General features: G+C 37.4%; 1 protein-coding gene across 6 annotated transcripts in view; it reads left to right on the forward strand.

Moving 5' to 3' along the window:
• STAU2 (staufen double-stranded RNA binding protein 2) overlaps positions 1-18,496 on the forward strand; it is a 176,565-nt gene that overhangs the window by 121,598 nt on the left and 36,471 nt on the right. Inside the window, exon 14 of one of the 6 annotated variants that reach the window (XM_030010782.1) lies at positions 2,102-5,382. The exons of the other annotated variants lie outside the window; for them this stretch is intronic. Within the exon in view, the coding sequence (XP_029866642.1) occupies positions 2,102-2,281 (180 nt within the window). The 3' untranslated portion in view covers positions 2,282-5,382. Of the gene's footprint in view, positions 1-2,101; positions 5,383-18,496 lie in introns of those variants that run through there. 6 annotated transcript variants of the gene reach the window in all.

Raw genomic sequence — 18,496 nt, forward strand, 5'->3', positions numbered from 1 at the left:
TGTTTGCATTAAAATACCTTAGCAGGCTTTCACTGCAGTGTAGCATGTGGAAGTGAAAAGAAAGGCATTAACAACACACAGTGAGCCAACCTTCCATGGACCACAGGCCAGCTATTCGCTGTCCTTAGTTTGCAATCTGTTTCTGGTTTGTTTTGTTTTGCTGTTACTTTAGGCTCAGCTGGCCAACAGTGAAATGTAAAAATCTTGAATTTTCTTGCTGCTGTGGCTGTTAGGGAAGAAGCTTAAAAGGGAAAGGTATTGGAGAAGTTTGAAAAAGCTAAAAGTGTCAGTTTTCTGCCTTGTCACACTGCAGCAAGAGATTCAGCCCACTTGCAGTATCAAGAAATCTAACAGCTTTTTCCCTAGCAGGAAAAAAACAGAGGGAAGACAACAGAGGTAGGTTCTTCTCCTACTCAACAGTTAAAAATGGATAGACATACACCTACTAGTGACAGAGATAGAGGCAAAAATGAAGTGGAAGGAGAATCCCCTAGTAGCTTGTCTTGCAGTTGGGATCAACAAGGATTTGGATTTTTCATCTTGACCCCTGACAGGCAGCATTTTCATTTTAATAGCTACACTCATTTTAATTTCTAGGACTGGTAAAGCCTTTCAAACCTTATGAATTAAAACTAACACTTGGTCAAAACCCAGTTGCCTATTTTGCAGGCGCCTCCATTTTAGACAAGGAAAGGTATTACCAAAACGTACACTCAACTTTGTTGCCCACCCTGTACTTGCCAGAGTTATTCTGTGGCATTTTCCACACACTAATCAAAGTAATGCTATGTCTGTTTGTTGATATGTGTTTAATCACTTGTCATTCAATGAAGTTGCTTAACACACTAATTATATAATTGCTATTTCAAAATACATTTCCTTAACCTTTCTACAAGACAAAATAATGATTTGCACATGTTGCATCTGAAGAACTGTGCTTTTGCCAAAATTGCGTTTGCCACCTAATTTTTCCACTTCTCTTGAAATAATATCACATGGCTGGCATTATGCATTCACCTAGTACAAAGTTTCATAGTTTTTTGTTTGCATAATCATCACACAACCCGTGGATCTACACAGTGCAAGTAGAAACTAAATTTGACATCCTACACCCCTTCATTTCAAGGATTCATTTCAAGAAGCCAGGATCTCATAATAAATGTTCCAACAATAGACTTAAAGGGAAATGAAGGAGGTCGGGTTTTGTAAGTAATTGCAGGGGAATAGCCAAGCTTATGTACTGTGAAATACAGTGGGATAACAAAACTGAGCACTCCTCTCTGTCACCACTTTAGTTTCATCAAATTGGTACAATTTTCCCCTGACTATCTGCTCAGAGTTTAAATGACTTTTCCTTCTTCTTTTTGAGATAGGTCTACACAACATAACCAGCCCTGGTGGTGGGCTAGTCTAAGCACTTCTGTAAACTTGGACTGTCTTCCAGCACCACATTCCCACAGCAAACTCCTGTCATGTGTTGTGTCTACATAACGCACTCATCTGTATGTAGTTTGGCCCATGTTTTTACTGCTGAAGCAGTTTTCTCAGTCTGTTGTAGGCAAACTCGCGTCTATTCTGGGCAGAGGTAGGATTACTAGAGGAACAAAGCAATAGTTTTGTCAAGTAATGGGAAGAGTATGAAAGTAGTCATGCATGCATGCTCAGTGTGGATTGTGGCAAGTTCCTCTCCAATTTAAAGTTCAGTTCTAGAGTTACTCTCTTAACTGCGCTACCTGTAACACAGATCAGTACATTAAAGGTCTGGATCTCTGCTGATCATGAGGAAGCTGTGGAGCTATGTTTAGGAGCGCTAAGATGACTCAGTTCCTAGACTTCCATGGTGCAACAACATCCTGCTTTCTTCCTCGGATGTTTTTTTAAATAGCCCGTCAAGAAAGAGCTGAAGACTTACCCTAGCTTGATCACTAATTGTGTACCTGGGAAAATGATTTCACTCTCCTTTTTCACATGATTGCCATTGATGCCCTGATGGAAAGTGTCAGGCATCTTCAGGGAAAAAGGTGTTTATATTCTTTGCTATAACTCATTTAACATAGCTTCCAAGTTCCTCTCTCGTATCCCAAACTCATTTCACATACAGGTTTTTGTAGTCACACTGGGTTTCTCAGATCATCGAGTCAAAACATCCCACTGTTTGAGACAGGAAAGAATCACCAACAAACCTTCTCTTCAAAGCATCAAATGTGTAATATTGTCACTTGATACAGGAGTTCCTGCATCCCCAGAAGCTCCATATGTACTTGTGTCCTCCATTTCATAGCCCTCACAGACCGTCTGTGTTCCAATACTAATGCTTCATTCCAGCAAGATCCTTCACATATGCTAAATGTAAGACTGCTTCCAAGTAGTTCACTCTCTCAAGGATCCAGGACTTGAGATAATAAACACTAAAATGGAGGTATCAAGCAAAACCAAAACAGTGAACTCTTAAGTTAAACTTTAAATTTTATACGTATTTCTTCATATTCATTCTTTCTCTTTCCCATCATTAGAGCAACTGAGAGACCTAGTTTTCCACAGATCCTTACGGCTGTACAAATAATTGATTTTGCAGTCAAAAATCTTCTCTCTCATCCTTCATCCCCTCAAAAAAACAGTTCAAATTGGTCCAAAATAAAGAAAAAAATGCTTCTGGCCAAAAAAAATAATTCGTTTTGTACTTGGGCATTTGTAGCAAAACTAGCAAAACGGCTGAGATTCACAAAACTTGTGGGAAAGATGATGAATTATTTTACCTACAAGCTCACTGGTTCACCCACTCACGCAAAGTGCAGAAGATGTAAATTTTATTCTATGCCTATCCTCACAGGAGCATGAAACCTCTGTAGGAACCCTCCTCATGCTACAGAGCAGCACAGCTGGGCAGCCACAGGAACACAAAGTGATAACCACAGAGCAGTCATCTTCTTTGACTCAATAAACGGTGTGCTCAGTAGGCCTGCATGAGCAGAAGAGTTTGGGAGAGTTCTTGATTTGTAATATCCCACAAGATGGCAGTTAGGGCGCTGTTCTGAAAGGTGAAAAGAAGGATTTGGATCCTCTTGGGAGTCAAAGAGCCTTAAGCTATGATTTTCCACAGTCCAGTATCGACCATCAAGTGAATCTTGCCCTTTGGTTTTCACTACAAATGGCCAAAGCTAAGCAAACTATAACAGATAACTTCAAAGTTTCTAAAGTTATTTGCAGTTGAAACTATAGAATACCTGTCCCAAGCCTGGGAGCAGATTTAGCCAATACAAAACTGCTTTTTTCAATGTATATATATTTTTTCAGGAAGAATATGCTTACCTTGGTCTACAGCCAGCCCCGTCCCTGCCACCGGTACATATCCAGCTGGTGGCGGCATTGTTCAAACCTCCTGGCCATGTACTCCTAATGGTTGGAAGTTGCCACATGGACCCCAAGCAGGGACTGTTAGATCAGGCTACAAAGGCCATTTAAGGTAGTAAGACATGTTCAGCTAGAGTCACTGTGTTCCCCAGCAGTACCCAGAAAGTCTTCTTCCTCCCTTGTGTATTTTTCTAAGCATAACCTGCAGACAAAATGAGAGCTTCCCTTCCTCAGCATTCAGGTCTTCAGCTGTCTATAGAAAAGCTTTACATTTGCTTCAGGGTTTTCAAAACTTGGTTACATGGCATGGATTCATAAAGGACATCTTGGCATATGTTTATACCTCTAATGTTGCTGAATGTCTTAGACTGGCAGCTTGATAAAGTAAGACAAGTGTCTAAGGCTCAATTCTCTGTATGCTGATAGCAGTGGGGCTCTGAGCGGTCCCTGTACCCGTCATGCCTCAGCCATTTACACAAAGAGCACACCTTTTGCTGATACTGGCTACAAGGCTCATCCCAGTAACATAAAGATTTTAGCTGGTTTGTGAGATCATATAAAGCCTGTTTAGCCATTACTTCAGTATGTCAGGCTGTTTAGCAAGTCAGTCCTATTTCAGACTACTCCCTAAATATTTCATACTTTAACATTGTTTTGAATAATTGGGGTAATTTTTTCTAGCACAGCATGCTGTATGAAATTATGAATTGAGGAGATTTTTATGTTGTCATATTTGATTCAATACCCCATTGTCATTTATGCGAAGTGGTACAATAATACACTCTCAGTCGTTTAGGGGACAGCTGGGCGTACATGAAGCTTTGTTCATGTGAGTGGGACTTCCCAGGGTGCCTCAGTTCATCAATGCAGATAATACTGCAGGACCTGGGGCTTGATTTTGGAGTGTGCCAGAAAACAGGATCATTCTTTCAAATTAAATAAAAAATAAACAGGGATCAGTGTGTAGAACCTTTTTTGTCACCATGTATCTGTCCCTGCTTGTGGAGAAAATAATAGAAAAGAAAAAAATTGGAAAGGAATTTTTGCTATAATTTTCTAAGCTGTGAAATAATTAAGAAAGAAGATATGGGTTTGAGAGGGATTTAAGGAAATTAAAAGGTGGCATCGACCGTTGGCTTGACCCAAAAATGCTTAAAGACCCATTTGCCCTTACAAAACAAAAATATTAGCACAGAAGAAGTCTGACATACTGGCAAATACACAATTTAGACATGTCAAACTACTTTGAGAAAATTTGCAAAACTTTGAAAGTTTTTTGGCCCTCATTTAAATAAACTGGATCTTGTGGAGTTTTTTGGAACTCTCCTGATAAGTAACACTTAAAACCCTTTCGATCCAATACCCTTTCTCAGGCAATTACATGTTCTTAATTTAGAGGCCAGTTCAAAAGATTGCTTGTTACCTTCATTTAGCAAAGGTTCAACTGCTGCAGTTTTCTGATCCTTTTAAAAAAGGCAAACAGGGAGAGTTTACACAATAAAAGTTCTTCTTTTATTCTCAAATTAATTATTTTGAAATATCTCACAGATTACATCAGTTTCTTACTTGCATTCATGTTGCAAGATGGCGACTATTGTATATTGCTAGTGATGCATTAAATTAGTTGTTTACATTATAAAATCTAAACATATTAGAATCTTTTGTGTTTGCCTTCAAAGATTCCTATTCTAATAAAGCTTTCTGAAACAAGTAAGGTTGTCTTTTTTGTTTAGTTTATGCATCAGTGGAGAACCTAAAGATTTGTAGCCTCTAGCCATCCCTGTCTGTGTTTAGTAGAGTGTAAGGAAATTGTGTTTGGGACAATATATATTTTCATTTAAAAGGGAAAGTTATACTTTTAAATTAATCATTTTGCATTTAGAAAAGGTAACACCTGAGACATATGTAGATGGAAAGAGTCAAAATTAATCGTCTTCACTCAAAGACTCTGTTTTGCTGTGACTTTTAACTGGATTAAAAGAAGTATGTATAGTGTACTGAAAAATAAAAATTTTGGCTGCATCCTTCCTATTTCTGATGGCTTTGTGTTTCTCTTCATGTCAAAGTGTTTCTGAGGGTTAAGTGATACAAGACCAACGTTCAGTAAAGAACAGTATTTGGGATTTTAAAGAAACTTTGCAATTTGGACTCTCAGTTTCCCGCTTTAACAAATGTTGTAACAGAGTCATGATGAAATATGAAAAATAAAAGCAAAAGGTGACAGCTTTAATATGGCTGGAGCTGCTCTGTGAAAGTAACTTTCACTCTTGAGGGAAGATAATGAATACATTTTTAGCAGCAAAGGAGCTTCTTGAAGAAGCCAGCTGAGCAGCGTGGCAATGAATGTCCACACTTTCCCCTCAACAAGCTCCTTTTAAGTGCAATGTATCTTAGTTCTGCAGCTAGAGGAATGACTGCTTTAATACACTTTTTAGGTCATACTGCATCTGCCTTATGAATCTGTGTTTTAGTATGTTTAGACATACATCTTCCTATCTTAACAGTGTTGGCAAGCCATGAGAAAACAGCAGGATTTTATTTACCTGTCAAAACCCAAAATAACTTGCATTAAGCCAATGACCAAATAAAATTGTCACAGTTATACTTTATATCAATGACTGTCACTGAAAGGAAAAGTAGCAAGCTAAGTGTTAACTTCAGAAGCAGATTATTTTCTGTGTACAAGATATGCCTTTTAGGATAACAAGCCAAGAGCCCTTCATATCTAAATAGCCTCTAGAACGTACAGCAATATAACAAGCACAGAGTTATAGTGAGACTTGGGAAATGTGACAAAATAAGCAGTGGAATGAAGGGAACAGTACTGAAACCAGTTGGAAAAACAGGAAGTATAGAATTTTATGAAATTATGAAATATCTTAAGGAACATCTTGTTTCTGATCATGACTGAAAAACGAGAAAAGCGATAAGGAGTAAACTGGCTATTTTCAATAAACCTTCAACTTTAGACAAAAAAGCTAAGTAATTAAAAGGTACTGAAGACTGTTTTGATTAAATAAAAAAGTGTAGCATTTTAAAATAAAGTAAGATTAAAAAAAAAGGAATATATTCTTATTTGCTTGAAGACTTTTTTAATGAAATAAAGCATGAGAAGCTATGAAACAGTTTGATGTAACAGCCTGCCAGAAGTTGTTTCAAAGGTTATCACTTGCTGAGATATTTAGGCAAGATATGTTCCATCAGCAGCCTAAGGACAGTGCCGTGTGTAACAGGATAGTAACACTCACGATAACTGAAGAGTTTTAGTAAAGTTAAAGGTTAATCATGAAGCTTCAAAAATAATATAGACTGTAATCCAAAGTCTAAAGTACAAATTAAAGCCTCAAGAGAAAAATTAAAGCTACATTTCAAATATACCCTCTAATTCCAGACTTCTGGTTTGAGATACCTTAAACTATGGTATTCAGAAACAAAGAGCACCCGCAGCTTTTAAATGGATGCATGCTTTATCTTTTGCAGGAGCTTTACCCATTCAGTTTATAATGATATCAGATGAGTATCCACACCACTAGTTCATTAAGAAATTCTGACCAAATGTCCTGCTCCTGTAAACATTTTCATACTCATGTAGGTCTGCATATGAGTTGTCCCATTAGATTGCCTGATGATCAGTCTGTGCAAATGTACAGACAGTCAGAAATGCAAGTTCAACTGATGTGAATGGAGGTTGATCTGAGGTGAAATACCAAAGGTAGCTAATTGCCTGGGTTTAGTATCCCATCTTTGTTTCAGCTGGGATCTTGTGTAAGTGCATGAGAGTAAACTACGGCATCTCTGAACACAGTCATACCAAGAACTGATGTTCCTACAGTTAGTTTTTAGTGTCCAAACTGCACGAAAGCTGCAGTTTCCAGCCACATCACAATTTTTATAGTAGGATGAACTTTGTATTTTGAACCCCCTTTTGCTCTTTCTATTTTCTTTTACAAGTCATTGAAGGTGGTACTTGCATGCACATTGCCTCCTGCTGGCCAAAAGCAACTGAGGGGCAAAATTTTGTTCATGGTTTTAGAAAAAAAGTGGAGAGGAGTATAGAAAAGTAAAAGTTTGTTGTTGGAATCACAGGAATTTACGCCCCTTGTCCTGAGAACAGATTTGTATGCTGGATTGTATCTTGAAGAGCCACAGTGTCTCACAGGTCTCCTTTTGGGTAATGCCTCTAACTTCTCTCCTAGACCTCCCTTCTAAAACCTTGTTCCAGATCACAAATCATTTCACAATTGAGAGAGTAGCAGCCCAGAGTATCAAAGACTGGTATTTGACTAATGGTTTGAGCAGGAGTGCAATTTTGACAGGGATAGTCTTTATCAGATGGAACAAGACTCTAGGGTGTATATTACGTACCTCTGCCTTCCCGATCACATTCTCCATTTCAAGTAGAAGGTAAGCAAGCCAATTTGCCAGCTAAAAGTGGTATAACCAGGTGACATACTTTGGTTTCTATTATATGAAGAAGTCAGAAAAGTCCTTTCAGGTCTTGAAATGGACAGTGCAAGTACACCGGTGTAGTGCATTGGCACTGGAAACTTGCTAAAGACAATGTTTCAAACTTTGCAGCCAAAGTTTCCATTACGTTCCTTGTCTGGTGGAAGAAAGAAAAAGCTCAATATCACTCTTACCCTATTGTAGTCTGAGAGAAGTTGTGCGCCTTTCTTGTCTGATCTTCCTCTACCTTTTAGAAGATCTTGGTTTTGTCTTTGTTACTTTTGAGACGTCTCCCTGCAAATCTCTCTCATTGTAGGTACTGCAGATCCACTGTTAGGTTACTCAAACCTTCTCTCATAAGCAGAATAATAACTTAAGCGTCTTCAGTCTTGAAATACAGGGAAGATTTTACATACTCACCTTATTCCTCTAACTCTTTTTCAGAACCATCTAATCTGTCAATATACCTTTGAAACTTTAGAGCTTAGAGCTAAGCATGGTCAAGTTCTAGAATATCAATGCTAACTCTACTGGTAATAACACTTTCCTGTTTCTTGATATCATTCCAACTATGTGTCTAAGGGTTTGCTGTTGTAGCCTTTGCATTACTTTTGCTGGTGTAGTTTGTTCCATTTTTTAAATTTCTCCTTTTTCTGGAATAAATGAGCTGCATCTGAATGAGATGGAACTTGCATCATTGCAGATTACCCGTTGCCAGTTCCATTTTTACAATGATTACATGTCAACATTAGGAGTTTGCTCCAAAATAGCTGCTTTTTTATCAATTCTCGCTCTTTGCTGGGGAGAAAGCAGAGAACGCAGCAAGAATGCATTATCTGTGTTGAAAGTACATTTTTACACATAGAAAACAAGATTCAATTTCCCCTAAATTTCATTATTTCATGAGTTGCATTCCTTGAGTACTGGCAGTAAAGTTCAAGATGTTAATATGCTGGTATGATTAGGATGCTTTTGATGAATGTCGTCTGTATGAGGCTGGGCTCCCATTCAGAATCAATCAATCAGTGCCTGGCAAGTTTCGTAAGTAAATGTCATTAAAGGTTGCATTTTCTGAGGATGTATTTGTGTTCTCTAAATAATCATCTGGCATATTCTCTGTGTAGTATCCTTACACAGTGTCAAAAATTACAGAGAAAATAAATCTTAAAAAATGCAAGTCTTCTGTCTACAAATGCACAGGATGCAGCGTGCATCTGAGCAGTCCTGTTGAAACCAATTGATTAATCCAGTCATACATCAAAATACTTATACAATGTTGAATAAAATAAAATTAAGGGTATGAATAGGAACAAAATTCTTAGAAATTATCTCAGAGAAAAAAAAATATACTGACATGCTATCTGTACAACATAGGAAGTAATGTATATATTTTATGCTCATTCTTACAGAAATGACAAAAATTTTTATGTCAAATTACAAAGCACTTATGCAAGTAGTTAAAATTAGTTCATAGGGATTACTTGTACGTAAGGTCACTCAGTTACATAGCATTTTAAAGATCTGGCCCAGACCGTATGCATCTATCAACACAGTTTAAACAACTTGTCACTATGATGTATCCTGTATAAATTAATAATCTGTGTGTGCATCAGATACACAATCAAATTATATTTCACATTTGAAACATATTTAAAATATTTTCTTTTGATATAAATTTCTTCAGTACAATGTTTTTTCTGCTGAAATCTGAGATGATGTCTTTAATTGTGTAGTGTTGTGTTTCAGTAATTCAAGTCACGGTGCAGGTGGTACATGCAGTTTACTGATGTTAGAGATAGTATTTAAACAACTCCATGCTCAGAGGTAGTATATCAAAAGTTTTTAAATTGAGGGTGACAGGAAATGGTGCTGCACTTTCATGTTATCCAACAATGTGGAAGAATTTTGACATACAGCTGGAACGATCAAACTGCACCAGTTTTACTGTCTAACTTCATTTGACATGAATTTCAAAGGTATTTGGAAATTATTAAATTGTATGCTACATTTGGAGAGTTTACCTTCCTTAGGGAACTTTTTTATGAAGTCTGATATGAAGGAGTTTATGATCTCAAAACATTGCATAAAGCTGATATATTTTTTGGTAAATCTCCTTTTATGTTTAATTTGCGAGTCATGCAGAAGCTGTAGTTTCTACAGGAGCTGTTACTATAAAAGTGAAGCACGCTGCTACTAACCTGCCTACATTATTTTACAACACACTTCTTCCACTGATACAGGAAGGGACTGGCTTGAAAACACAAAAGGTTACTTCAGATCATCACTATTTTGTGTACATATAATAGGTAAAATTTAAAATAAAGGTAACAACAGGAAGCCCAGAGTAGTTTGGTGATACTAAGTTGGTTCTAATTCACATCATAAATGATATAATTTGTGCAAGCTTAGTAAGTGTTGTAGAATATTTACTGGTTTGTTGCTTTTTGACAGAAAAATCAAGAAAAATTTCTCTAAATCTTTTTGTTGTGTTACTTAATACTGATGTGTCTCAAAGAGCATAACTGTAAGCACAAACACTTTTTAATAGGGTAAAAACTGTATGTAATTTAAGATTTTCTGTGAATACTTGTATTTCTTCAGGATTCTGACAGCTGTGACCCATGGGACTTAATTTACTTTTCTAGTTACATATATGTATGAGTGATATAAAAGAAATGAGGATTTCAAAACTAACAAAATTAATTTAATTACAAAAAATGCTGTAAAAACTCACAATTGAAAGTTAGTTATAAAAAAAAAATATTTTTGAAAATGGCTTCCTGGGTTTTTAATTTAAACTTTTTTATTTAGTTAATATGAAACATTTCCCTACATGTTTATTTACAGTAAGATCTTTTATGTCAGTGATGCCTTTTTCTGTCCAAGTACCAAGTGATTACTGCGTAGTGATTCACCAAGGGTACCTCAATATAAAAGCATTTCATAATTATCTGACAAAAGAGTGGATGATCGTTTGGTGTTTGCCACGCTTATCTGTAGCAATAACAAAGGATTAAATGCTTCCTCGCTCCCATGTTGCAGTTCTCATACTTTCCCTGCTAGCTTACATAGGTGAGAGATACGTGTTTAGACCAAGCATAAAGTTCAGTAGAGACTGTAGGAGGCAGTTGGCTATTAAGAAATCGATATATGTCTCATATAAGCAAAACCAGTGTCCTGTGTGATAGCGATTTGTGTTAAACAGAAGCCTCTGGGGGGAAGGCTTATGGCGTGTGATTGAGACACCTGTTGAGAAAATAGGCAACTATTGACAAGTCTGATTCATGACTGACTGCTCTGCTAGTCTTCACATGATCCCCACCGAGAGCGAGCCTCGACCGCCTGCTAAACAAGGGCTGTTTGAAGTTTCTTTTTAACATTTCCAAGACGTTAATTCAGCAGGACATCTCCACTGGGGTTCTCGATGTCACCAAATCAGCAGCTGTTGAAATCCATTCACTTCAGCATGAAATGTTTGCATAAGTTTTTTTCTTTTTTTCTTTTATTTGTGACAACAGCAAAGTAAATAAAACCCTAAAAATCCTGCACTACTCAACTCGTATATGTGTGAGAACAGCTTCTGGTCGCAATTGTAGCTGCTGAGGCAAAATGTTTATTTGTAGAGGGCAATGACAATTGGAGTAGTTAATTATGATACACAGAAAATACTGATTTTAATAGACATTTCTGTGACATTTTTCCAGTGTAAACATTCAGTTAATTTTTGTGCCAGCTGTTGAACTTGTGTGAAAAGCCTTTTGAAAAGGAATTGTCTTTGTTTTTCAATTCCAAAAAAATCTTAAAAGTCTAAAAGCAAATGTTTCCTATTTTTTTTCCAGTTAGTAAATGAAACACTGTTTCTTGGGTAGGAAAACATTTCTATCTGACTCACATTTCCCTGAGAAAACAGCTTGTATCATAGAATTAGTTTAGTTTGAAGGGGAAACAGAACAAGGCAAGACATGTAAACATATTACAAAGCTTACTTTGATATTTAAATGCTTTTTTTTCTTTTCCTGGCCATCTGAAAAAAGGTGTGGTGAATGTAGTCAATTGTAAATAGAAACTCTGTATTTTCAGTCAGCTTCATTGTTAAACCCGAGAACTGCTGACCACATATGAAGACTCCCGGCTTGAGCCATCCCTCCTCTGTTTATTAAATCTGTTAAGACTTAAGTGTATTTTTACAAGTTCATTAATGTATTCCATTCTCTCTGATGTATTTTTTCCCACTATTATCAGATTTCATTATATGGGAGGAATTATCAGATCAACCCATTATACAGCCGAGCAGCGTTAAGTCTGATTGGAATTTGGGCTTCCCTCCGTTTACAGGGGGAATATTGTGTAAATCAGACTCTCAGGTTTCAGTGGGAGGCACAGGGCTGCACAGCATCCATTTGTCAAGTTGATTGCACCTCAGCGAGGTTGCATTAGCTTGTCTTTGAACAGAAGTGAAATCCTATGCGAAGCTCCCCTTTCTGTCATTTACACTAACATCCATCCTCTTAAACCAAGGCCTCAGAGAAAAAACAAAGTGATGGCACAATATAATCAGTCACTCAGGTTGTCTGTCATCTGTTTTCTTAAGGAAATGACTTTTAAGTTAGTGGAGCAGAAAATTGAAGAAAATTAGCAGAAGGTTGTTGTAGAAGCAGGAGGAATTTTTTAAAATTACAGATGTACATAGAGAAGCTCAATTGCATACAGCAAATAGAAATGCAGTTGATTCTGGGTTTTAGTTTAGTGTTGATATAATGCCAGCATACCCGATATGCAGTAATTCAACTTTTAATGAAACTTTATTCATAAACTTGAATTGGGCTGTAAACGCACAATAAAAAGCTGGTATGCACATTTTCAGCTTTTATGTCAGTGGCTGTGTTTTATGATGCTGAATACTCAAGTAATTTGCACTCTTTTCCATGTGTCAGGAAACCTGCCTACGTATCTCAGAAATGTTAAGCTGGAAAGGCCATTGTAAACAGCTCTGTGAGAAGGCTTGTAAGTTTTTGAAAATCAGAGACCTGATTTTTTTTACTCTGATGCAAATGGCAGCAGCAAATAACATTACTTGTTTAAACTGATGCACAATAAAACTTCTACAGTACAGTTGTAACAGTTGCTCCAGGGTTAATGGTGTAAATGAACAGAAGCTAAAGATGTACATTTTGCACAAGGTAAAAAGCACCACATTTTAGTATACTTCTTCTTCTCCCGTCTTTCTAAACTCTTCTTTTATCCACTCTGGAAGTAAGTTTTTAATTAGAGATACTTTGGTTTAACTTCAATCAGTAAGTGAATCAGTTCTGTCTTGTGTATCTTAAGGGAACATTTTTCAGTGAGGTATTTTTTTAAATGAGGATTGTGCATGCCTATTTTAAGTTAGAGCAAAATAGCACATTCCTGGTTTAAAATAAAAACTGTGAGCTCTTGCAAAAAACTGGTGTGAATTTTGAATTTATTTAGTTATTTTGGAATAGATACATCTTCTAAGGGCTTTCCAAACATACAGTAAGTGATGTGACTAGCATCTGTCAAATGTGCTTCTTTCTTTTTTCCCTTTTTCATTCTGCCCAAGGCAAAATTGCATGTGGTCTTTATTTGTTTATATGATGCAGATATAGTAGTCTAAATCTTACAGCGCAGTAATAGAAATATTACTGATCTTGGGTGAGAAACCTCTTTTTTTATATTCCTTTTTCCCCATTTTTTTCTGCTAGAAATAGAGGCACAAAACCTCACAAAACAAGTCAGGTTATTAAATTGCTGGATCTTAACATGCCTTGGAAACTTTGGATAGAATATGATATGACGATGCAAAATTCTGATATTTATGCCAATGTACTAGCACACTGTCACCTGGAAAGAGAAAGGAAATGTAGAAAAAAAGGTTACTATTTTAAATACTACGCAAAGCATGTTTTTATAATTTTCATGTACAACTGTAGTTTGCAGCTAGTTTAATTTTTCAGTCAGTGAGTATTAGATTTTTCATGTGCCCCTTGAAGAAAATTTAAATTGGCTTCACAATCTTGAATACACTTAAATTTGAATAGCTTTACTCAATAGAGACATTATGTAAACTAAAGTCAGTCAGATACGTAAGGGTCTGCAGGATCAGAGCATAAGTGAATCCATCTTTCTCCTCAGAAATAAATCTTAAAAGACTTTGGAAGGGAAGTATTTTTAAACACAGCATGTAAAATTATATAAAAAGTTACAGATTATAGAAATACCAAGTACACTGCTCATGCAACTCACGTTTCATTAAGGTATGTATTACTCGAGGCTGTGATATGAAGATGATAATGGCCACATTTTATACTTCTTTTCCCTTTTATAACCTAATGTTAACATTTAGGAATTCTGGAACTTGAGAGCCCTAGTAGATCAATCTTGATTAGTTTATTTTTCTTTGTAAAGATTTTGATAGCCTCATAATGCTTTTGTTTGAAAGAGTATTCTTTACTTCCTCTTGTGGGGGATGAAATATTGTTACACCCAGGTCTTCCTCTGAAATAGTGAAAAACAATTTAGGTAACTGAATCTTTGATGAGGAGACCTTAGATTGAAAAGTCTGGCATTTAATTGCCCTTTTACTCATAATTCTTCTATGTTTAACCTCAAAGGTGATTTAAAAAGTTACATCTTAATTGCATAGGCTCATTCAATCATTAGTACTTTGCATTGCGGCAATTTATTACAACTTTATTTCCCTGAACCATCAATGAAGATGATGCTGAATTTTATATTAGCCAAATGTCCTTTTGAGATTAATGTGGTAATATAGATTTTATGCACACTTTTTCCACTTTAATGTTTGTGTTATAGATTGGGGTTATAGGTATAGCACAACTGCTTAAGTAGTTTAGAGAATGCTGCGTATAATGCCTCAAGAATTGTTGCTGGAGATTTACTTGAAAATGTGCATCTGCAAGAGGAAATAATAGCAGGGCATTCTCTGATGTGCTTCTCTAGCTATTTTTACAGCTTACTCACACAGGGTTTTCCCCTTTGAAGATAATAGTTGGACTCCTGTTGTGAGGAAAGCACTGTGATCAGATGGGCTAAGAGATGGGGATGTGGGCACAAGGGTGCTGTGCCACAAATGCCATCATTAATGTTGGGCAAGTCACTCCATAAGTTGTACTTCTCTCTCACAGCAGTCTTTTGGAGGTTCCTACATTCTTAAAATTTTTAAGGGTTCCAGCTGCTAAGGCTATGAAATACCGACCCTACCTTGTGTCAGTGCAGGATCAAGGTAGAATTCATCATGAGCATGTTTCCTGTTATGCTCTCTAATTCATTTAGGTAGATATTTAAATATGGCAGGTAGAAAGTACTGAGATCCTTTATGCTACTCTATGTAACTGCCATAATTTAAAAATTCATAGCTTTTCCTTACCACTCCTATCCAAATTCTCAGATTAGAACTGGCAGCTACTGGCATCTACTATATAAGCATTTCTGCTTGCACAAACCTCAGGGAGATTTCAATGGATAAGGCTACTCTGATGAATACTTCGAGCCATGTGTGTTGACACCAATGCCAAAAGTGCCATTCTGCCTTTTCTCCACTCCTGGCTTCTCATTCCTGACCCTCTACCACACTTCCCTTTGAGCTACTGCAGCTGCTTATCCTGCAAGCAGTGAGGGAGAGGAGGCTGGGGGGTGAACAGGACTGCTTCCTTCACTCACACCACTGGCACAACCAGCAGAAGTGTTGGTTTGGCTGCAAACTCTGGAGCCAGCCAAACGGGGCATGTAGGCAAACCAGAAGGGTCTCCACAGCATTCAAAAAATGTGAACTTGTGGCGTGCATCTTTGGGTGAAATACCATGGAACCTGGTGAATGTTGCATCCTTCCTTCCTTTAAGGAACAGGTAAGCTCATGCTAGCAGCAGTTCAAACAATAGCAGCTTCCACCCTAATCTCAGGCACATTTCACCTCCCAAAACAAAAGCATACATGGGGACACTCAGGCATTTTAACTAGGTGGAAGAAGGGTATGACTGGATATTAAATTAATCTCTGTGGAAATTTGGTATATCTGGAAGAGAAGGACAAAAGCAAAAGAAACAACAACAAAGCAGAAAAAAAGCATAGCAGAAGACTCAAAGGAGGAAAAGAAAGTGAAATTAAGAATAAAAGAATTAGATAAGCATTATGACAGTCCCACAAAGGCCTGAGCTCTGGCTGAAAAGGCTTCAAGAAGGGATGGCAGAGATTTTTTTGGGTTTGTGTATCTATCTCCTGTATTCAAGGAAACAGGAGTAAAGTTGGGGGAGGGGGGGTGACTTTGGAGGTGTTTTTTTAACTAGATATGCCTAAAAGATGCTTGACTTCATAATTTTCTCCTCCTAATAGAAACAGCCCTCAGGGCCTCAAACTTTGGCTAATCATTTAGGTCAAAAGGGTAATAATAATGTAGAAGACCATGAATTAAGAGTGTACCCTGGGGAAAGCTTGACCCAATGCAGAAGTAGAAAATAACCATACAAAACTCTGTAATGGGATCCTCTGAAGCTGAATGGGAAAATGAGGGCTCATACAAATATGCTCACCATCTAATATGAAACATAACTCCAGAAGTATGTATTTTTATTCCCTGTTACAAGAGTGAAACCACAGTGGAGTTACTGTAACACTGAGGCTGAACTAATCCCATCACAGGATCAGATCTTGGTAATAAATAGTTCCAGGTGCGATCCAAGGATTAGGAATGTTTAGATTTGTTTAAACAGAAAGGTGCAGAGTTCTTTTCAGTCTTTCCACTGACAAGGGAGGGTTGTATTAGGTGTGTAATTCCCATATCTCAAAAGAGAGACTTGCTTGTTACGTATCCTTTTTTACTGGTATATCTATCTCAAATACTTTACCAAGAAAGCTGATATCATTCTGCTTATGTTACAGATAGGGAAATGAGGAATGAGGATGCTCAGCATCTTGCTAAAAGTCAGCCGCCATGCCAGTGGCAAACCTGGAAGTATAAACACTGGTTCAGTGCTCTACTTAGTGGGCTCTGCTGCTTTCTAGGGCATCCTTACAATTTGCCATTTTGTTTTTCATGAAACTTTGGGTTTGTGGTGGGACAAGTTTGGAAAAGAGCTACTCTTTTGAATATGCTCATCTTGTGAGTGGCATTAGACAGGAATGGAATGAGCATGCTCTCATCAAAGATTGTACCATACTGCACATACATACAGGACCACACTAAGGTTGCGTAGGTAATCTCATAGCCAGTGCCTCCATGTTTTTCAGTCTTCGGTTTTACGGTTTCGTGGACTATGTCTAATCAAGTCCTTGAAGCTCTATGAAATAGGCTATACTTGTATATTAGGTTGCTAGCCTCAGTTCTTTTCCACAGGCTGTGGCTGTATTGGCAGCAGATAGATGGCATAGCAGCAGATAGAATTAGTTATCTCATCTCAGACACGTAATTCGGGTAAGTTTGTGGCTGAACAAGGAGCTGCCCAGAGCTGGCTCCGAGGACACACAAAGCATTTATATCTGTTTCTGTACCATAGACCCGGTTCAGAATTTATACAATGGTATCAGAGCAACAGGTAGGTGGTGACTTCCACTCATAATCCAGAATTTCCATGTGTGCATCCCATTTGTGGGCAGGAACAAAACAGTTTGTGGCCTGGAGTGTTTGCCTTTTCTACCTAATCCATGTGTCCAGAGAAATCAGAATGGGAAGAGAGAGCATGGTGAAAGAGAAGGAGTGCAGAGAAGACTGCTTTTCTGCACCTACACCGGCACTTATGGGAAGAAAGTGAGTGGGTGCTGGAGATCTGTGCAAAGAAAATAATCACCAGTAGGCACCAACTATAAGGCCTCAGACTATGATTTCCTTTAGTCTGTGCTGCTGAGCAGAGGCTCTGAGCCAGGGACAAAGTGTTCTGGGACACGTCCTCTGTAATACTTCTAGATTTCTTGAATAATTCACAAAGCTTTTGGACCCCTTTTCCCCAAACACAAACAAAGCCAATTGTGCTGTAGAAGAGAGTTCGAGAAACTCCGTAAGGAAAGCCACTTACTTCTTCAGCCTTCATGTAGGCAGTTTTTATTGTTCTCTATTTTCAGGGGATGATGAAGATGACCACTTAGTTTTTGCAGAGTTAATACACTGTGGTGATTTACTTTTTATCTCTTTATTAGGGTTTTACTGCCTTATTTACATTGTAATAGCAATAGTGATGTTTTGCATATAGTCATATTGTCTTTGATTGGGAACAATACCAAGAAAACCGAGTGCTTCATGATTTAATTATTTGTGCTCTTTGCAAGAATAATGAAAGGATCATGCCAAAATCTTATCAGAGCGTGAAAATTTAGCATGCCAAGAGTGAAGCTATTTAAGTGGCATACCAATTATTTATTTGCTGACAAGATTCACTTTTAGAAACTCTTTGCTGTTTCACTATTGGTAGTTAAAAGTGTAGTTATCAAGAAGCATTGGCAGGAAGAGAAAACACATTTTCAAGTGACCTGTGATTGCATATGCTTCTGTTTAAAAAAAAAGTCATCAAACTGATTTTTCAGAACTAAGCAAATATTTTCTGAAAAATCAAGACATGGGCAGGTATTTGAAAGTCAACCAGCACTGACACAGCTACTCATGCTAATCCTTTTCTAAATCTTCACCATAAAGTTTTTGGATTCTAGTTACTCATCTGGAACACTGCTTTAA

Source organism: Aquila chrysaetos, chromosome 4 (genome assembly GCF_900496995.4).
Source record: "Aquila chrysaetos chrysaetos chromosome 4, bAquChr1.4, whole genome shotgun sequence".
NCBI lineage: Eukaryota > Metazoa > Chordata > Aves > Accipitriformes > Accipitridae > Aquila > Aquila chrysaetos.